Below are 22,325 nucleotides of genomic sequence, written 5' to 3' on the forward strand. Positions count from 1 at the left end.
TCGAATTAGGCTACCTGGTTGATGCGCTGCTGGTAGAAGCCACCTTAAGGTTCTAGGACTGACCCTTGGCATACCATTGCGATTCGTCGCCCTGATATGGCGTATAGCCCCTGGTACTATGGATAACCACCCTGGTAGTAAGGAACTGATGGGTACTTGTAGGCTTATCCTGGATACTGAGCTATGTCACCCTGAGAGTAGTAAGCACCATCATATCCTGTCGGCGTGTATGCACTAGGTCATTGAATCTGCTGTAGATGAACTACAGGGGGTAGAGTATGAGGCTGAGGTTTCTAATTCTGGGGGTAGTTATTAGCTCTATACCCTATTTATCCAAATGTGAAGCATCCATTACCTCCTTGCCTACACTCACTGAAATGATGGTTACTGCATCTGCGACAGAACAGAGCACCAGAATTTCCAGGATTCCTCTGATTTTGGAAGTGGGAACCACCTGTGGCATTGCCGCCCCTTCGTGGTGTATTGGAATTCGAACCATTGCTCAATGATCCAGAACTATTACTGCTTCGCTTGAAATTCTGAATCTTTCTAGGGCCATAAGAAAACTGCCCTCTGTTAATCCTTCGAGCTTTACTGTTATCTTCCTCATCATCATCATCATGAAAAGCATTCTTCAAATCTTCAATCCAAAGTAAAACCTCAAAGAATTCTTAATAGGTAAAATAGGGAGTCGAAGTCGCCATAGAATGCAACCACTTGCGAGTCCCTTTCTTAAAATTACGAAGCATCTCATTGGGATTCTCAGCGATCTTGGGACAATAAAGGAATAAATCTGTAAACTTCCGGTGGTATTCTGTGGCTGACATTTTACCTTGCCTCAGTTCTGAGAATTCATCCCTCTTATGATCCAAATACTCCGGAGGTATAAATCTAACCTGAAATAGATGTTTGAAAATCTCCCAATTTGAGGCATCTTGAACTGACAATGGGCGTGATTCTTAAGTCCACCATGATGCAGCCTCTAGACGTAAGAACCAAGTTGTTGTCTCGACCCATCTTTCTTCTAGAAGATTTCCTTGTCGCTGCATAACTCGAAAAGTTTTCTCAATATGATTGAGCCAAAACTCAAATTTCTCCGGTCCTTCATTACCAAAGAAATTATTGATCTGTAGATAGGACACTGTCTCCAAAGTAGTCATTTGAGGATGACGAAGTGAGGACTAAATAGCACTAGCAATAGCTTCACCAAGTTATCCAAAATTGGGAAAATTAGCCTTAGAAGGGGCACATGGCTCTCTACGAGGTGGCATGATTCTGACATAAGAGATTAAAAATTATTAGGACCTATAACACATAAGAGGAATGTAGGACTACCTAAACCTATGCTCTGATACCAAACTAGTACACCACGACTGGAATTGAGGCATGCTGGCCGTCACCTGAAGGTGATGTAACCAAAGGTGTAAATGATGTAAAAATGTGGATAAATTAAATCCGAAACTAAAACTTATTTAAACTACTAAAGTCAATGCGCAGTAGTGGGTACAACCCATAAACTACAAATGTTCAGAGCATAGATATTAACAGTTGAAACTAAATGAGTGTTTAGCACACAACCGGGAACAGTTCCTACTTTTAATTAGAGTATGTCAGAACACCAGCTTTTCCTCATACTTCACCAAGAAAAATTAGCTATCTCGGACCTGGAGGGGTGAAAAACAGAAGGGTGAGTGGGCACAAAAAATAAAGATTTCAAAAATTCATTTGTTTTCTGAACATACTAACCCCTTGTTGTAAAACAAGTATAGTTTCCCGAAAATCATACTACGTATAAGTATGAAATCAAATGCATGCCAACAAAAAATCCAGAAATATGTCACAGCAGAATATCACAACGAAAATATGAATATAATCATGTGCTCAACAATCTATACTAGAACGCAAATCGGAGTCACCTAATGTGACCTGTACGACTGCACATATGGCTCATTAATCTATAGTAGCACATGAGTAAGAGTCGCCTAATGTGACCTGTATGACAGGCTAAGTGTAATAATGTACACTCTAGTGCTACAACCATGTGAAGGCCAACGCTATGCGAAGGTCAACTTCGAGTCGGAATGGCATAATTAGAGTATGCTAGCACCTAACTTGGATCCAAGGCGAGAGTGTGGTGCGTTAAGTGAACAATCATGTGAAGGACTGGCCTTGGGCCGGGGCAGGAACACTAACATCGGGGTGGAGCAATGATGAGCTAACTATATGAATATAAGCATGCCATACAATTCAATTATTCTAAACAACACAATAAAGTCACCTGAACTTACTTGAGCATCCTGTAGAATTACTTTAGCATTTCAGTCAACAAAGATGTCCATCGTAACGAAAACTCTACGACACTCACAATACTTTACTTAGACCCTTCGAGTCCCTTCTTCGAGTTTTTGGTTGTGTTTTGTGATATAGATGACAAGGACCGGTATAGATCGATCTTCCGCCGTCGTCGATTGGATGATGACTCTATGAGGGCCGAGAAACTGATGGCTCTGTAGGTGGACAGTGGCATTTTCTCCTCGTGCTTCCGCTTAGTCCTAGATTGCAGCTGCTTCGCCTTCTCCTCTGCATGGCACAGCGGCATCTCGTCATCTTTTTCTCTAAAATGGCAGCAACAACAGCATCTTTTAGCTTCTGCACTCGATCTAAAAGGTCTTGTTCTTTAGCTATAACAACTGCCAACAACCTCAGGCTCGTCATTCTGGCCACCAGGATCAAAATCGGTGAAGAACTTCAGTGATTGTTGTCAAACCACTAGCCATTTGTGAAGCTCGACGCCTTGCACAACCTGGCGCTCGTCATTTTGGCCATCATGATCAAAATCAGCGAAGAGCTTCAATGATCGCTGTCAAACGACTTACACTCTGCCTCAAGCTCCAGTTGCTTCTGCACCTCAGCCATGGTTTTTGCCTTTGAATGTGATTAACAAAACCAAAGTTTGTCAACTCACATCTACTTGCCTCTGTTGCTCTGCACTAACTCAAGCTACCGTGGCACTCCTCTTCACCCAAGCTGTCATGCCCTCTACAAGCTTCTCCTCTCCAGCTGCAGGTGGCCGTCTTTCATCCTATGCAGCACACACACACACACACACACACACACACACACACACACACACACACACATATATATATATATATCATAAAAAAAAAATATTGGTGCAGTGACTATGCAAATAATGGTCTCTAGAGAAGCAAATGAAAATGGTCTGCCTGTGGAGAATGCAGTACAGCGAGGAAGCCCACTAAGGAACCCAATTGTGCCATCTTCAAGTCACTACTCACAGATGCATGCTACTATAAGCAAGTTAAAAGGGAAAAGAAAAAAGGGTGGTGGCGACAGAATAATTGAAGAGTAGAAAGTAAGGGGAGGATGGTGCATCAGGCATCGTCTAAAAAAAAAAAAAGGTGATGGGATGGTGCACGACACCATTTTGAAAATATGATTTAAAAAAAAAAAAAAACAAAAAAGGGGAAGTAACACATCTTAGTGAGACATATGCTTTATTTGTATTTAGCATAATACATTGAATGAAATAAAGCATGTCTATTGATATCTTCGAGAAATTACAAATACAACCTAAATAAAAAAAATTAATAAAAAAAGGGAGCATTCACAAAGGTGCTCATGTGAAGCCCCACTACTCGGCGGAACCCCAAAAGGGGGAGGCATTGAAGATAGATTATTCGGAGCCTCAATACTTGGTCGAACTCCAGATGGCAAAGGCAAAAGGTGCCTTTGGAAGAAAGCCATAAACCTCTGATGGTCACTTTGAATCCGACCTTCAGATTCCTGCATCTAATCAAGCTTTCTCTTCATGCTCGTTGAATAATTATTTGCAAGCATGTGCAACTCTGTATTCTCGCGCTTGAGACGTTTGATATTTCGTTTAAGGTTTGCCACCTCGGCCGTCAATGATTTAACTTGGTGAGTTCGAGCAAGTAGGGGTTGGTTTATATTAGACACAGAGCCCGCACATTGAACACTGAGAGCCAATGAGTCTTGAACGACCAACTTATAGACCGTCTTGAAAGAAGCCTATTATCTCTAGGAGTTAGGAAGTTCTTAGCTACTACTGTAGCCGTTATTTCATCCCTCATCACAAAATTTTCAACCGTAAAAGGGCCATTAGAAGATAAGAAAGACCGGTGCTATATATTATCCTGATACGGCTCGTCTGTATCACTTTTAAGAATCAAATCTAAGCTAATGTTACATGGGTAAGCCATTTTCAGAAATGATAAAAACAAAAGGTGGGATGGAGTAAAATCTCAAAAATACAGCAGAGACAATTTTCACTGGTGGGCAATCTTCAAAGTGTGCATTTTGAATACGATTGACACCTCTTTAAAAGGAAAGGCAACATATCCACCTGTTCAAAAAATTGAAGAGACCACTCTCCGAAATTCAAAAGCCAGATTGTCCTGCATAAAGTCTGTCAACACTTTTCAGATGCGACCTCCACTTGTCAGATAACACGTGCAACTTTGTCAAAGATCTCTGACAAAGTTGAAAACACGTGAAGTTCACTATTCTAACTACCATACTTTTGTCGACAAGCATGGATGACAAGGTCGTATCCGCACCACTACTAGCTATTGGGAAATCCCTACATAGGTTGACCTTCATCCTCCATGGCAAGACACACATCTAAAATGCTTGACTTTTCTTCCTTGCCAAGAATACATCTGCAACCAAACCTCTCAACATACTCAGTTTTCTTCCTCCCTGAAAACACATCTTCAACCAAGTCACACCAGAGAAAAAGTATCTCATATCATCAGGGTCGAAAGCAAGAGTATCAAAGCAAGAGTATCTCATAGTATGCTTTCTCCTTGTCCTTTTCTTTATTCTTGTTTTTCCTTGCAGGACAAGGAGAAAGAAAGCAATCAGTTGGTACTTGGAATCAACCTTCCAATTTGGAATCGATTGCCTGGAACCTTTTTCCCTGATTGCTTACCCATCATTGCTCTCAAGTACTCATCTTCAACTGTTGATGTATTTCCAAATAAGATACCATATTTGCCTGAAGAACAGATGAGGCAAGTGAAAATGATACATTGAAGTATGTGGAGACAAGCTCAACAAATACATGTGTTGATTCATTCGTTACTTCTTCAAAAGCAAATGTATCTCATATCATCAGGGTCGAAAGCAAAGGTATCTCATATCAAGTTTTTTCCATGTTTTTTCCTCTGCCCTTGCTCTTGCCTGCAGGACAAGGAAAAAGAAAACAATCAGTCAGAACCTGAAATCAAACTTCTGATCTGAAACTAATTGCTCAGAACCATTGCCTGGTTGCTTACCTTACGTTGTTCTCAAGTACTCATCATCAACTGTTATTAGGTCTCAAATTTCCTCAGCAAATACCTCAGAACAGTTGATATGATATTGGCTCTTTACACAGAAGCTACCAAGCATGAATGAGTCACTAAGAAGTGATGCTCTGAAGGACCATTCAAATACAAAGGTTGTGCACCACTTCTGCTATGCAAAAGATTGAAGCAGAATGATCAATGATGAGCTAGAATAGGTCACTATAGCATGATGCCCTCCCCTGCAGAACCACATAACCCAAACAGAGGAGTTTAAGTCAAATCCAAGCTTGACATTATTGCTCTAATTAAAGAGCTTGAGAAGCCTCAACAATCTTTCACTGGCACTGTTGCCAAAGAGCAAAGCTTCGCCGTGCAACACCATCAAATCACCACTGCTTCTTCAAAAGTAAAAGTATCTCATATCATGCTTTCTCTCTCTCATTTTCTTTGTCCTTATTCTTACCTACAGGACAATGAGAATGAGAGCAATCAATCGGCACTTGGAATTAAGCTTCTAGTCAGGAACCCCTTCCCTGATTGCTTACTTAGCATCATTCTCGAGTACTCACCTTTAACTGCTGATGTACTTCAAGAAAATGTGTGTATGAACACATTTTTTTAGAAAATGAGAAGGAGGGAGGGAGGGAGGGAGAGAGAGAGAGTGAGAGAGAGAACATGGAGGGAGTGGGAGGTTTTTTTTTTTTTTTTTTTTTTTTTTTTTTTTTTTTTTTTCTAATTATAAATATTAGAGATATTTTAACATCACCTGTAGGTGAGGCTTCAATAAAAAACAGTAAAATTTGGAGAGAGAGAGAGAGAGAGAGAGTAAGGAGGGAGTGGGAGGTTTTTTTTTTTTTTTTTTTTTAATTATAAATATTAGAGATATTTTAACATCAGTTGTAGGTGAGATTTCAATAAAAAACAGTAAAATTTGGACCTGTGAAATTACATTATTGCCCATCAATTTTTTTGTGTGATAGAAGATTAAATTGTTTTTTCATCATCTTTTGGTTGACAAAGAGAGTTTCATTCATTAATAGAGATTATTTGATCTTCTTTAATTTAGTTGATCTGACGGTCGCAAATTAAGATGGTGCCTATGAAGTAAGACACCCCTAAACTTATTATATAACAATAAAAAAATATAAATAGGTGATTACTTAGAAAGTTTATACTTCAAATATATACATAAGAAATTGTTACTGGCACTTTACAAATCTAAACAATTGAAACAATAATGAACATGTATTGTGAGTTATTATGCAAGAAACAAAACTCCAAAGTTATTTTACATTTTTAAACCCTTTAACCTAAGAATAAATAAATACGCCTAATTGCTTCCTAGAGACTTCATCGATAAGGAATTTTAACGAAATACTCTCGGCACTGTTAACTTTTAACGAAAAACCACATTTTTACTTTTTCCTGGTACTATTCACTACAACTTTGTTTGTCATTTTTCATTAAAATTTTTTTTGAACTTTTCGTTAATTTTCCTTTTTTAAATGTCGAAGTCCTAATCGGAATGCCCACCCACCCTCCGCTTAGCGCCTAAACTACTTTTCCAAACAGTGTATTTAGAAGATATTCCTGATAAATGCAGACCAAATGCATTGATAGAATTAGCGAAGATGATATTCTTTTAAAATGGTATTAGGTACAATGCACCGCAGGTCAAGTCAAGAAAGGGATTAGTAGTTTGAAGCCGATAGAGATAGTAACGATAAAGAAAGGATATAGACCTGACCAACCAAGCATTAATCTCTCCCCTCGGAACGTGTTAAGAAACGGTATACATCCGTGTCTGCTGCTACTTTTTGAAATTTGTTAAGCATATATTGTTTTCAAAGAGAATCCAACGGTTCTGAAGATGTATATGTGTTTCCATGCACATGTGCGGTGGATAATCATTTGGTCTGCCATAAAAATTAAAGGATTTCGGAGTTGAACTTATCCCAACCCCAAAGGGAGACCAATTCAGCTAGGTCTCATTTGGATAAAACTAACGAGACGTGTCAAATTCAAATATTTTTGTCTTTTTTAATGTAATGTAAAATAATAAGATTTTCTAAATCAAATTCAAGTCCTTTGTTCAAAACTTATCATATTTAGATATTTATAGCACATTCAATATTTATAAACTTACCATCAGAAATTATATATTCATACAAAGTAAGCTACTTTTTTGTGCTCCAATCATATTAATGGATAAAAACAAATTCATTAAATTTTTATACATAAAAACTTAACAACAAATAAAAAACAATTTATAAAAAGCTCATAGGTTAAAAAGTATCAGTCCATAAGCTTCCTTATGAATGTAATGTTACACAAACTTCAGTATGAATGTATCGGTATATAAGTTTCAATACGAATGTATCAGTATATAACTTTTACGAATGTATTGGTATTTAACTCAATATCTAAACATCATAAGTACATAATATGCAAATACAGATACAGAGAAATTTACGCACAAGAAAAAATAGGTAAAAGTATATGACTTGTTTTATTATGGGAACTTATAAACACTTATCAGTGATAAATAACATTTTTATTGTCTATGAGAATCAATATATAACTTACATAAAAAAAACTCAATAATTATTCTAAGCCTAATTAATATTAAAAAATTACAATTAAAAGCCAAAGACTAGAGTTAGTTTTTGATCTTATACATGATTTTATTCTAGAAGTAAAGGATAGGAGGAGTGCAGCAGACATGGTTTGTCAATCATTATCATAGAGTCTGATGCTCGTGAATTTAGAGAAATTTTTAGGTGTTCCGGGTATTTTGGTGTACCCTCACTCATTAGAATTTGATTTTATTTTTTTATTGAAAAATAAGTAAGGATAGGGTCCACCATTATGAGTGAGGGTACACCAAAATTTTTTGGTGTACCCGGAACACCTAAAAATTTCTCGTGAATTTATTAGGATCGTAAGGAAGGAGTTCGGTGTTGATGCGGAGGTGGAAAGCACAGTGCATGAGATTTGGGCTATTACAAATGATGTGGGGTCTGTTTCGTTCGAATTTGTTCGTCAAGAAAGCAACATTCTGCGCAGTGTTTATTCAAAAAATTAGAAGTTCTTTTAGATGGGATTGTATTAGTTTCGAGATCTATTTCAACGTCTTAGTTGACGATCTAAACATTTCAATTAGAACTTAATAAAGTCTTTTTTAGGAGGGAAAAAAAAAAAAAAAAAACAAAAAAGGGATTGGAATAGATTTTTTTAATTAAAGAATCCTCTGTCAAAATAGTGCTGTCAGCCAAGGTTGCGTGTTCGAAAGATATTTTGTAATTGGGATATTTTGCGTGCTGAGCTACAAACCTGATTCACACAGACACACACACATATATATATCAACGCATCTCATCAAATAACACAAATCCCTCAAATAGAACGAGGATAGTTTTTGATACAATTTTCCTTGTTTTTGCTTTAATATGGCACTTGCCCTCTCTCTTTTGAATGCAACCCCTAAGACATACACAGCATTCATCGAAGCACTACGAGCCCGACTCACAGCCGGACGACCAACATCACATGGTATACCGGTGCTGCCCCGAAGAGAAGACGTGCCAGACGCGCAGCGCTTTCTTTACGTTGATCTCACCAACTATAACGGCGACACCATCAGGGTCGCGATCGATGTGGTAAACGTTTATGTGGTGGGATATCGTTCTGGTAATAAATCCTACATACTTGCAAATAACGCTGAAAATCCGGCTCCAACGCACATATTATTCCCCACTGCCCCCGGCGCCGCGCAGTCCACGCGGACTATGCTGCCCTTCACCGGAGACTACCCCGCGCTTGGAGCATATGCACGACGTACAGCACAACCGAGTGCATCAGGTGCCCGTAACCCAGGGTCACGTATACATGAGGATATACCTATGCTTGAGCAAATCCCTCTGGGACGCAATGAACTCGATAACGCCATCAGTAAGTTGCACTATGCGGCATCCCACTCCGACCAAGCGGCAGCGTTTATTGTTATCATTCAGATGGTCTCGGAAGCGGCAAGGTTCCGGTACATTGAGAGTCAAGTCGGCACTAGAATGGGGATAGACAACCCTCCTTATATACCAGACCCTGCGATGCGGAGCCTGGAAACCAATTGGTCTGCTCTCTCGGAGCAGATCCAGAAGGTACCGGCCAATGGAAAACGCTTCAATAGGCCTATTCAGCTCACGACTGTCAACAATCGTCCCTTCATAGTTGACAGTGTTGAAGCAGACATGGTTCAGCGGCGGGGCATCGCGATGCTCCTCTACGCGAGATAGGTGCAAACCCTTAACCTGCAGTGAGACCACTGGACGTCACGGTCATGATGAATTCTAATACTTATCGTCGTTTGTACCCTTTATGTCTTTTGCACCTCTGTTGATGCTTGGTTGAAGTGCATATGATTTCGAAGTTTCTATATGTTCTTGCTTATATCAATAAAACTCTGCAAAATTGCTATCCATCTAGCTTTACCATTCATCATGTTGACAACCGACGATGCCAAATGAACGTGATTAGAATTAAGAGAGCGCCCTCGTTCAATTTAAAGAGCAATAAACCTACTAACAAGATTACCAAATTAAGCGAAGCTCTTGTCGGATCTTTACCAGATTTCTAGTAATTATACAATGCCAACACTAAAATATCATACAAGAAAATGGTTTCTAATTACTTACTTTTATTCGTTAACTTCGTGACTGCCTTCAAGCTCGATATGAGGACAGGGCCATTCTGGTTCTCCTCTAGACCACAGAATCTGTAAGTCACCTCTTTTCTTACCTAATGTCAGCAAAGTGCCTGCATTGGAGTGTAAATTTTGATCAGTTTAACTTAAAACCGCACCATCTAGCATCCTGATATTATACGAAAATAGAGTATCCTGACTGGTTCTTGATCACTTGATAACACAACACTTATCGCACGTGTGATGCCCTTGGGCTTTATTCATGTGTTTATAAACTTAAAATGGCAGAGTGACATTGGACTATGTTTATGGTGAACGAGTTTATGGTGAACGAGAAAGAAAGGGATTTACCAAGTGTAAATGGAACGATGTAAAGAAGTGCTGGTTGGCCATGCCCATCCATCAAGTTTAATGCCACATAAATGATGAGAAGACCTGCCAAAGAATGTGAAACATCCTGTTTTTCTTCCGGGAAACACATCTGAAACCTTAAGGGGGCGTTTGTTTGCCCTCACTAAGTTGGACTGGACTGGACTGGACTAGGTATTAGTCCAATACTGTGTTTGTTCCATGCTGGGACTAACTTTAATGAGACTAAAGGGGACTAGCATGGACAAAACCCTTCACTAAGAGGTCTTAGCGAGACCCCCCAATAACCATGGGACTAGCTAAGACTATCCTCTCTTTCTCGTCCTCGTCATGCTCAACAACCACTCCCGACAGACTCCTCGTCATCTCCGGTCACCTAGATCAATCATTAACTTTCCGACTCCCTTTCAAATCCATTTCACAACCAACTTTCATATAAAATATACCAAATTGAAGCTGGGAGTGACAAGATTACGATTTTACCTGAATAGAGGCCAAAATGTGGTCGGATGTGGCCGGAAAATGGCTTGGAAGTCTCGGCCTGTTTGGGCTTCTTCAAATCCATGACAGATTTGAGCATTCAAAGCTAAGATCTCGGTCTAGGGATGGTGATGAATTTTTTGGCGGTGCTAACTTCATCCAATTTAACAAGGGTTGGCCGGAAAACACATTGGGAAACCTGCAACTCGTCGGGAAAATTGGAGCCGTGAGGTTCCATTCGAACAACACATAGCTAGAGAGGGAGGGAGGACAAAGAAATAGACACTGGAATCAATAAGGAGTTTGACCAGGAATGAGAAAGAGACATGAATTGAGAGGTCTAAGAGGAAAAAAAGAGGGAGAGGGTGGGACGATGAGAGAAGAGGAAAAGAGTGGGACGGAAATGGTAGGAAAAGATGAAGAAAAAGATAAGATCATAATAAAATATTAATAATTTATATATTAAATAATATAATATTAGAATTTGTTATTATCCAGCTTCTTAGTCCAATACTGCACCAAACGCTTCACTAAGTTAGTCCAGTTTAGTCTAGTCTAAGGCAGTCTAGCTTAGTCCTTGAAGCTAATCCAGTCCGAGATAGTCCGGTGCAACAAACGCCCCCTAAGAGTAGCTGGCGAAAAATGCTCTTTTTATGATATGTTTACCTAATCCATAAGCAATCATTGCCCAAATGAAGTATCCAGCACGGAGAGTCTTATTTGCCAACCAATCATAACTGGAAAAACCATTAAGGATGCGTTTGTTGCACCGGACTATCTCGAACTGAACTAGATGCAAGGACTAAGTTGGACTGGCTTAAACTAGACTAAACTGGACTAGCTCAGTGAAGCGTTTGGTGTAGTATCATGACTAAGGAACAGACTAATAACAAATTCCAATATTATATTATTTAATTCATATTTATTAATATTTTACTTTATTTAATAAATATTTAGTAATATTTTATTATTACTTCTGTCTATTTTCTCATTCTAGAAACCTTCTTCCATTCCCAATTGTGTTCCGTTCATCACCTCTTTCTTCCTTAATTTTCTCCGCCCCTCTCCCTCTATTTTCTTCCTAATTTTTCTTCGTCCCTCTCCCTTTTTTTCCTTCGTTCCTCTCCCTCTTCATCTCCATCTTCTTCTTTTGTTCTTGGTTCATCACCCCATTTTCTTCCTTTTGTTCTCTACTTCATAATCGACTGCAAATCTTCACAATCAAACGACAAAGCAAGAAAGAGATTGAAAATTTAGGAGTTGGGAGCGGGTTGCATATGCTATTGGCCCGAAGGTAGAAGATGGGGGTTGGATCTGGTTTGTGTTTTCTGAGTTTTTGGTTTTCTAGGTGCTGTGATTGAAAAATTCAAGCTCACCTCACTGCAAATTTTTTGGGTTTTTGGTTTTCTTGGTGTTGTGTGATTGAAAATTTCAAGCTCCTCTCACTTTTAGATTTTTTTTTTTTTTTTTTTTTTAGGTTTTCTAAGATTTTGGGTGTTGTATGTGGTTTTGAAAATGGAACGTTTGCAAAATTTTCTTCTATTTTGTTTCTGTTTTGCCGGATCTTGTCTTGAAGATGGTTCTGTGAAGTGAGGACGAAGTAGATGGATGTGCGAAGCGGGAGGGGGAAGCTAAGGTCTTAGCAGTTGGCCCGATTTCGAGGGGTCTGGCTAAACCCCTTTAGCGAAGTGTTTAGTCCAATTTAGTCCGGGCGAGTCCCACTAAAGTTAGGCCCTTCTGTAAACAAACACGGGATTAGACTAAAAGGTAATCCTATGCAGTCCAGTGAGAGCTAAGGAGGGCAATCAAACACACCCTAATAGTCTAAAATTTATCTATTCCACTGCATATAAATAGTGTCACATCCCGGCCCGGGGCGGATCACTTCCCGGGCCCGCTCCACTACCGTAGCACGATATTGTCCGCTTTGGGCTTACCATTCCCTCACGGTTTTGTTTTTGGGAACTCACGAGCAACTTCCCAGTGGGTCACCCATCATGGGATTGCTCTAGCCCCCTTCTCGCTTAACTTCGGAGTTCCTACGGAACCCAAAGCCAGTGAGCTCCCAAAAGGCCTCGTGCTAGGTAGAGATGGGAATATACATTTAAGGATCACCCCCTGGGCGATGTGGGATGTCACAATCCACCCCTCTTAGGGGCCCGACGTCCTCGTCGGCACACATGCGGCCAGGGTTAGGCTCTGATACCAATTTGTCACATCCCAGACTCCAACCTCTCGGATATTGTCCGCTTTGGCATTCTGGGCCTGGACTATGTCGCAGCCACCCAGCTACCGCACGGTTTTGTTCTTGTGGACCGTAGTCCACAAAAGACCTCTCTGAAGTTAAAGCTCTGGGCATGGATATATAAGGCCCAAAGACCACGCCCTCACGGGCGATGTGGGATACAACAAATTGTCACATCCCAGACTCCAACCTCTCGGATATTGTCCGCTTTGGCATTCTGGGCCTGGACTATGTCGCAGCCACCCAGCTACAGCACGGTTTTGTTCTTGTGGACCGTAGTCTACAAAAGGCCTCTCTGAAGTTAAAGCTCTAGGCATGGATATATAAGGCCCAAAGACCACGCCCTCACGGGCGATGTGGGATACAACAATCCACCCCCCTTAAGGAGCCCGACGTCCTCGTCGGCACACCACGACCGTGAGTCTGGCTCTGATACCAAATTGTCACATCCCAGACTCCAACCTCTCGGATATTGTCCGCTTTGGCATTCTGGGCCTGGACTATGTCGCAGCCACCCAGCTACCGCACGGTTTTGTTCTTGTGGACCGTAGTCCACAAAAGGCCTTTCTGAAGTTAAAGCTCTGGGCATGGATATATAAGGCCCAAAGACCACGCCCTCACGGGCGATGTGGGATACAACAATCCACCCCCCTTAGGGAGCCCGACGTCCTCGTCGGCACACCACGACCGTGAGTCTGGCTCTGATACCAAATTTGTCACATCCCGGCCCGGGGCGGATCACTTCCCGGGCCCGCTCCACCACCGTAGCACGATATTGTCCGCTTTGGGCTTACCATTCCCTCACGGTTTTGTTTTTGGGAACTCACGAGCAACTTCCCAGTGGGTCACCCATCATGGGATTGCTCTAGCCCTCTTCTCGCTTAACTTCGGAGTTCCTACGGAACCCGAAGCCAGTGAGCTCCCAAAAGGCCTCGTGCTAAGTAGGGATGAGAATATACATTTAAGGATCACTCCCCTGGGCGATGTGGGATGTCACAAATAGCGCCAAGATTTGACACATGGAGAAATGCTGATAACAGTCTTTTTGCAATTGAGGATAGGATGTAGAGATTAAACCTGAGCGAGAATGCTACAAGCAGACCTGGTAATAGGATGTCACCAAATCCTATGATGCTGAAACCACCCCATGGCTTGAACTATTAGAAGAAGATCGGGAAGATCCGGAAGAAGATCTACTTTCTGTCATTTACCCTAGCTGGTAGGTAACATAGGTGTGTGCATGGGGTGTTGTCATTTACCCTAGCTAGTAGGTAGCATGGGTGTGTGCATGGGGTGTCGTCTAACAACTTGAGTATGGCTGTCATTGTCACTAATTCAAGGGATTGCTGATCCTGCTTTAGTTGTTAGTTGATTAGGCGTAAATCAAGAAAGGAAGTGTGTTTCTCATTCCTTGTTTTTTCTCTTCTTCCTACGCTCATATATATGAGTTATCTTTGTACATTGTTTAATATAGAAAATACACCTTCAAAATTCAATACGAACATGCGTGGGATCTTTGGTAGCATTGGAATACCATCATCTCCACTTTTGTCACCACGAGCTACCTGTAAAAGGGAGACGCCAAGTCGTTAAAATGACTCTCAGGCATTTCAAATCCTTCAAAAATGAAATGTTTATATCATAGGGGCCTTAAATGAAGCAAGTAGAGAAACATGTATGGATCACTTACCATAATCATCATGCTTTCATGGAACTTCTTCTTAGAAACAAACACCCAAAAAATGTCATACAAGAAGGCACAAATGAGGAGAACCGTACCCACCTAATTAAACAACCACCTCTCATCAGTTTCTAGGAACGCTTACGCATATATATAGTATATACCATCCGATATCTTCTCATTAAAGCTTTTGAGATGAACAGCTATCATCCAATGTCAAAAGACAAGTGTTTTTATATCAACTTTTAGAATGACTAGATAATGTTAAGGAAGAAATACACACATCTAAAATTTCTGATTTAATAAAGTAAAGACACCATGGCAAATCAAAAAGAAGAATACGTGTAAATACTTGAAGTCGATCAAATTCCAGTAGAAATTTTCACACGCAGAGATATTTAACTGCACACGTGGACACCTTGTACTTTAAATGCTACAACCCCATAATTACAGTCAATTAGTTCCACAAATGAGCAATGATTTAGAGTGTTTGGAAAACGAATTGCTTACTATGTTTTTATCTGTCTAGTGATCCATCATCCTTGTATTTAACAGTAAAAACCCATCGGCACGTCCAACTGGTGTTTTATCCCTTTGATAGTTCCATTACTTCCTATGTATTATTTTTCTGTAGTGCCATCATCTCTTCATCCATTGCCTCAGCCCATTTTCGATCCTTCAAAGCATTCTCCACTCGAGTTGGTATTTGAATTTACTCCACGTTATTCACCCAAGCTTGGCATTCTGGTGAAAGATTTTTACATGACACATAGTTGGCTATTAGATACCTCACTTTTCCTTCGCGAAACCTGTCAGGAGCTACACCACAGTTTTGCCATGGTGGCAACTTGTACGTATTTATAACATCATTAGTTACATAAGCATCAATGGTACTTACCTTAGGGATATTCAAACAAAATGTATTAGACAATGGCACGATTGAGCTAGAGAGAAAAGGGAAGCAGGCTCGGCAACAACCTGTTGTGGAGTTGTTTCTTCTTCGGCAGAAGCTGGCTGAATCCCAATGCTCTTCCTCGACAAGGCCTTGCTGACACGCTGTACTATTCTCGGTAGACGGTAACCGAAGAACTGCAGCAGTCTCAGCAGGGATGGACCGAGGCATTGCTACACCAGTTTGCACGGGGTTATCACGGTTCACTCCCCTTGAAGCACTTATCATGTCTTCTTATACATCCAACCACCCAAAATCACCATCAAGATCACAAATACTAGCATTCTCCTCCTTGTGATCTAAAGGTGATGACATCAGAGTATAAAAATATTATGATTCAGAAAAAGTAACATCCATTATCACTTGCATGTGTCTGGTTTCAGGGTGGTAGAATTTATAACCTTTTTGTTGGGATACATACCCAACGAATACACACCGAAGAGCACAGGGAACTAGTTTACTACAATGAATCTTGTGAATATGGACATAAGCAACACACCAAAACACTTGAGGAGTAAGAGTATTAGTGGGTACGACAGGAACATGTTCCGTTAATACTTGAAGCGGGGTATGGAAGTCAACAACCCGAGATCGCATTCAATTGATTACATACAACGCATATGTGATGGCTTTAGGCCAAAAATGTTTAGGTACTAACGCATCAATAACCAATGCACGAGCGGTTCCAAAATATGACCATTTTTTCTCTCAGCAACCCCATTTTGTTATGGGTTATAAGGACACATTGTCTCATGGAGAATTCCTTAATCACGGAAAAAAGAAGATAGCTCATGATTAACGTATTCACCTCTGTAATCATAGCAGAGAACCGCTATAACGGAGGAATATTGTTTAGCAACTAACTGGGAGAAAGACTGAATAATCATACTCACTTCACTTTTATTTTTCAACATAAATATCCATATCATACGAGTGCAATCATCCACAAACATTACAAACCACTTAACCCCTGAAACGGTAGTAACAGGCGAAGGTCCACAGACATCTGAATGCACAAGATCAAATGAAAACAATCTTTTATTCATACTAGAAGAAAACGAAGCATGATGGTTCTTTGCAAGAATAAATACTTCACAATGTAAGTCTTATTCTTTTATTTCACGAAATAAACTAGGCAACATACTCCTTAAATAATCAAACAAAGCATGTTCTAATCGACGATGCAATAACCAAACTTCTTACAGATTACTAGTATGGGATGCTTGAATTGCATTAGCCCTACTAGGAACGACGTCATCCACATATAACCCCTATTTCTTAGTGCCACACCCGATTATCTCTTTGGTCTAAATATCCTAAAGTAGAAAATAAATATAAATAAATAAATAAATGGATATATAAGTACAACATAATCCAATTGCTCAATAACTTGAGGGATAGATAATAAATGATAAAACAATGGTGGAACAAGTAAGCAGTGGTGAAGGGAGAGGGACGGCGTGAGGTCCATGTTGGAAATGTGCCCTAAAACCAATCATATGATGATACTTTACAGACATTTCACATGTTAAACTAATATAGTTTAATATAAAGGGCAAATATTATTGTTTTAAGCCATCTCATATAAATGTTATATGCTTAAACAATAAGTCCAAGGAATATGCAATTGGGAGAATGTGATCTAAAGAAGTTAGATTAATGAGATCATTCTCTTTCATATACATATCCTAAACGTTCCTGATCATTGGGCATTAACAATCCATTAAGATTAGTACGTGGTATGTCTTCTCTTAGGGAGAGTAACTGGTCTCGAGTCATTGGTGTGACTGACACCAAGACAAGCATGTAGGTGCTCAATAGAGAATGAGTCCACTAAACACGATCAACAAAGAGTTCTCATACTGATGTCACATGAGAACTCATGGTTAGGATAATGCAAAGTAGTCCTTTGACCTGAGACATCATAGTTGTCTAGTGGTTAGGTCCTTGCTCTTTGACTATGTCAAAGTCACTCCATCAGAGGGTGTCCACGACATAGTTGGGGTTAAGCCACTTAGCCATGGAGGCAAGTAAATGTGCAACAAGGGATCTTTAACCTTCAAACCATGTAAAGGAGAATACTCTATGATATGATTAAGAATCTCTGGCTAGAGTATGAATAAGATTTAGGAAGTCGTTCCAAATCACATTCAAGGTAATCATATAAGTAAATGAATCACATTGGATAAAGACATCAATAAACTATCAAACCAAACAATGTGGTCAAGAATATTGTATTAGAGAAAAACCGTGTTGCATTGTAATCCTAAACTGAATAGGTTCGCCACCTCTTTTGATTAGTGTGGGTAACCATGATATACTGCTAGGTGTCACTCATGGTTTGTGGAAGCCCTAAAGGTGAGTAATCACTAAAGGGAGAATTGAAAGTAAGTTTCAATTCACAATCGATTTGAAGAGTTCTAATCGCCCACTGCCTCGCTAAAAGAAACCTAATGGATCATACACCGAGTGAGGTAGAGATTGAAGAAACAATGGAGATGAGTAAGGATAATTAAATGGTTTAATTATTTATGGCTAGGATTAATTAATACGTTAATATATCATACGAATAAGTTCGTAATAGACCTCGGGTTAGTTTTGGGCCGCAAGGCCCAATGAGATTTGAAAATCAAGCCCATTAACTCAAGTTGTATGACAACTTGAAAACACAAAGGGCTTCAAAGCCCAAATAACCTACAATGGCCGGCCATATAGAGAGAAGTAGTGAACTTGCCTTAATTGCATGTTTGCCACTCCATTGTGAGGTGGTATAAAGACAACTTTATAGCCATTTCATCCTTAGGGTTTCTTTTGGAGAAAAGATGAGAACACAAAGCTCTATTTTCTCTCTAAGAGGCCGGCCACCCTATAGGAACATAGCTAGCAATCTTCCTTCCTCTAGGTCACTCATCTCTTCATCAATGCTCTCCTTGGTGTGGAGACTTAGAGGTTCTCTATTTTGGGAACTTGGAGAATCCATTCTACGATCCTCATACAAGAAATCCATGGAGCTAAGAAGTAAGGAACGAAGGCCCTATCTCTTGGGTGATTAGTCTTTACTTATGCAAAGAGGAATCAACAAAGGTATAAGATTTCTCAACTCACTTTGTTTTTTAGTTAAGTCTTGGTTCACCATAACTACTAGGCTTTGAATTTCATGGGTCAAGTTTTGTTTTTGAGTGTATACAAGCATGATTCTGCCTTTAATTGTTAATTGCATGTTGTAGATGTTGCTCAAATGAACTTGTTTTCACAAATATTTCCTTCAAGTGGTATCAAGAGCTTAGGTCTAGTAGTTGGTGAATCCTTTTGGGCTTTGTGGCTCATAGTCTTTGATTTGAATGTTGTAATTGTTACAAGCTTTATTCTTGCTTCTTTGAATGTAAATTTTGCTTGAAAATTTTCCATCTCAAATGTTGTAGATGTAGTTCATATGAGCATGAATTTTGGAGCTAAAATTTGGTGCCATGTTTATGGGGAAATTCGGCAAAATCCTTGGGTGGATTTTTTTGGGTTCTTATTTGTCTTGTTAAAAGTGTTTTAAAGTGACATTAGGAACCCCTAAGTACCCTAGTATGCTAATATGCTATTTCCCTTAAGTTTGAGAGTTTTTGGGTGAAAAATGTTCATAGAGCTCTTATGGGTTTCCATGGATGTTCTTCATTGTTCTTGTTATGTTCTTGCCAAGAACAAAATGTTTTTAGTTTTGATTCAAAAAGGTGTTTGGTTGTTTATTTGTTTTTGTTAGTGACGGATGGTATGAATTTTTCAAACTTCACCCATACCTTTTCAACAATGTTCTAAAAAACGGCCTAGGCGTTGGGCGGTGGTGAACCGAGGCGTTTTTCTTGCAAATCGGTGGGAAAATCGGATGGGTTCTAGGCGGCCACCTAGGCGGGCTAGGTGGCTACGCAGTTCTTTTTTTTTTAATGAAATTAAAAAAAAATAAAAAAAAACCCTATCTAAGTCTAAGTGGTTTAAAATTATGAACTTGTTGTACATGTGTCATCTTACAATACTCCTCACTATGGTTATATGGAATTATTGAGCCTAAAAACTACCAAGCCTACATGGTGCGCATGCCGAGTAACTAATGAGCTAACTACGTCCTTTGGTTTATGCGGGCATGCCAACTCGTCAGTCGAGCTCGGCTGAGGAGTAAAATGTGTTAATGTTGCTTTGAGTGCACTGTTGACTTCTTAATCTTGCGATTATGGCCGAGGAAGGAACACGTCTCGGCCTTCCGGTTTCAGTGCCTAAAGACAAGGCTGCTAGTCTTACGAAGTTCACGAATCGTCAATGTTGGGTTCAGTTACAGTGATTATATTCGTAAGAGTATAAGCACGCCGAACCGGTACCAAACTATATGAACACAAATACTTAAAAGAGATGTATGTCTTGATGGTGAATGTGGTTCGGCCGTCAGAATACTGAACTCTAAAACTTACTCGTGAATACCCAATCATGAAACAAACTCGGGGTTCAATGTGTCGAGCCCAGTAATCTGTAACACCCCACTTCGCCGAGAAGGCTAATGAGATGACATCCGCCAATAAGGATTCAAAAATCCTTCTCGACCGAGACTCGGATAGGTAATCAGTCGATCTCGATGCAGTGCTGTTTATCCAAATTGAAGGTGCTCTGGGGTTGGCTAATTCCACAACAATAGTGTTGTTTATCCAAACTGAAGATATCACCAATTGCCTTCACAATGCTGTTTATCCAAACTGAAGATGTGTTGGCAGAAAAAGAAAACAAAAATCTCAAGGTTGTTGAGAGGTTTCACGAGAGCGAGAGTTTACGCAGGGTAGTTTATGTGTTGAATTGGAGAGGCTTAGAATGATGCACCCTCATTTTATTTATAGCAGCCAACATCGTCATGCCCGAACCAGAACTATGCTTGGGTTAGGATTCCTCATCCTAATCTAAACTGATCCCGGCCAATCCTTCCTCCATTAGGACTTTGAACCAACCTCTTTATCCAGCCACATTTACTTCTCAACCCTCATCATCCTCATTTCATTGAGACTCCTTATATTACTAGGATTCGACTCATTCGCTCCTACCCAGATTAATCCTTGTTGTAATAGGACTTGACTGACCTGACTGGGCAGCTTATGACCACTAGACGGCCCATAGTATTTTTGGAAGAGCTTTAGACCAAACATAAACCTAAGTTCGGCCCAATAATATTATTTTGGGCCCAAACATTGCCCCCTCACTTCTGAGGTCTTCGGCTTAGAATTCTTCAGCTGAGTTTCGACCTTGAAGAAGTGAAATCAAACCCTTGACATATCTCTAAAGACAACAAAAAGTCCTGAATATCCCATCCACTCAGGTGCATTTATAAAGCACGATTGTACGATCGAAATTTTGCCAAACACTCTGCCACATCGCATCCTTTGAGTATGTTTTCCATACTTGACACTGAAATGCCCATGCCATCATTATAACCTTAATCCGTAAATTTTTGGTCTCTTTGAGATGTGCAGATACTCAAACGTCTCTTCCTAATTAAACTCGTCGTCAAACACTGTCATGCAGTCTTGATTTGTGAGTTTCTCGATCCCTTCACTGGATTTTTTAAATATTCATCATGATTACTAAATCCCGATTGGTCTTATCCTTTATTTGAAACCTTAAACCGTTAGATCTTCCCCCAAAACGCTTATAATTACTCACCTTTCTTCATTCAAACCTTTACGCTTTTAGAAATCTCAAATCCTTTTGTCATCAAATCTCTTCTCCATTTTCTCTCGAAACCCAGAAAACCAACCTTCAATACCCAGAAAACTTTCTCTAATGGCTGCCAATGCATTCATCAACAAGTTGGTCGAGGAGTGCAGCAAATTTCAAAACATCACCGATCAAAACCATCCGATTTGAAGATGAACCAAACATCTCTCACCAAACCCTAGGCCCATTATTCAAGGACAATGTTCCAGTAACAATCAGTGAAATGCTTAAGGAGCATTGCCTTAAACCTTTATTCCAAGGGTACGACTGGTTCAAATAGGAATCGGCCAAACCCTAGGGCGTTTAGCCCTTGACCACTGCAGCCTAGGTTGCTTAGGTCACTCAAATGGAGAAATATTTCGACGACGAGTGGAAAGCTCTCGGCATTTTCGATGCCATTAAACTCTCGACCATCGAGATAAGCTTAAATCGAGAGCTTGTGATAGCTGCATTAAGCTTTTGGTGCTCGACCAGCAACACGATGGTTCTCCCCCTCGGCCCTCTTAGCCCAACGGTTCTAGGCCTGACTGCCATACTCAGCACCTCTCTAACCGGCCTCTCGGTCGATATTTCTCTTGTCATGTATAAGTTTGACTCGGACCTAAAAATGATTTTTGAGGAACACGCCGTCGAAGTTCTGACAAAGGAAGATCAAAGGCCGTCAAAAGAGGAAGTGCAGAAATTGCACAAAAACTTTTTTAATTATAACACTTTGATCACCCACTTCGCCGACTCAGAAGGGGAAGAACTCAAGAAAAGGGAACACAAGGCCTTCTTATTCTATTGGTACAATAAGTACTTCTTTTGTGCTAAGTCGAATAAATGCTTGG

At 40.0% G+C, this 22,325-nt stretch overlaps 2 protein-coding genes and 1 pseudogene across 2 annotated transcripts; 1 reads left to right on the plus strand and 2 right to left on the minus strand.

Moving 5' to 3' along the window:
* Positions 1-329: 329 nt before the first annotated feature.
* Positions 330-1,271, minus strand: LOC148696280 (uncharacterized; annotated as a pseudogene).
* A 7,427-nt stretch (positions 1,272-8,698) lies between these two features.
* On the plus strand, positions 8,699-9,808 carry LOC137710064 (ribosome-inactivating protein bryodin II). The gene has a single exon (XM_068449020.2). The coding sequence runs from the start codon at positions 8,783-8,785 to the stop codon at positions 9,623-9,625; it is 843 nt and encodes a 280-aa protein (XP_068305121.2). The 5' UTR covers positions 8,699-8,782; the 3' UTR covers positions 9,626-9,808.
* A 129-nt stretch (positions 9,809-9,937) lies between these two features.
* On the minus strand, positions 9,938-15,987 carry LOC148696281 (signal peptide peptidase-like 2). The gene is made up of 7 exons (XM_088695173.1): positions 15,706-15,987; positions 14,817-14,909; positions 14,626-14,691; positions 14,204-14,277; positions 11,548-11,618; positions 10,384-10,467; positions 9,938-10,145 (listed from the first exon to the last, which is right to left on the minus strand). Exons 1-7 carry the CDS (start codon positions 15,985-15,987, stop codon positions 10,027-10,029), a joined length of 789 nt encoding a protein of 262 aa, XP_088551299.1. The 3' UTR covers positions 9,938-10,026.
* Between the last annotated feature and the right edge of the window lie 6,338 nt (positions 15,988-22,325).

This window comes from Pyrus communis, chromosome 6 (genome assembly GCF_041283825.1).
Source record: "Pyrus communis isolate YQ-2024b chromosome 6, ASM4128382v1, whole genome shotgun sequence".
NCBI lineage: Eukaryota > Viridiplantae > Streptophyta > Magnoliopsida > Rosales > Rosaceae > Pyrus > Pyrus communis.

What these genes read in the sequence shown, in the direction of transcription:
- LOC137710064 (XM_068449020.2), top strand. Translation starts at nt 8,783, where the DNA reads ATGGCACTTGCCCTCTCTCTTTTGAATGCAACCCCTAAGACATACACA.
- LOC148696281 (XM_088695173.1), bottom strand. Translation starts at nt 15,987, where the DNA reads ATGATAAGTGCTTCAAGGGGAGTGAACCGTGATAACCCCGTGCAAACT. An exon ending in TTTGTTTGAATATCCCTAAG is followed by an intron (nt 14,910 to 15,705) that starts GTAAGTACCATT and finishes TTGTTTAATTAG; the next exon opens with GTGGGTACGGTTCTCCTCAT. An exon ending in CAAAGATCCCACGCATGTTC is followed by an intron (nt 14,278 to 14,625) that starts GTATTGAATTTT and finishes TAATAGTTCAAG; the next exon opens with CCATGGGGTGGTTTCAGCAT.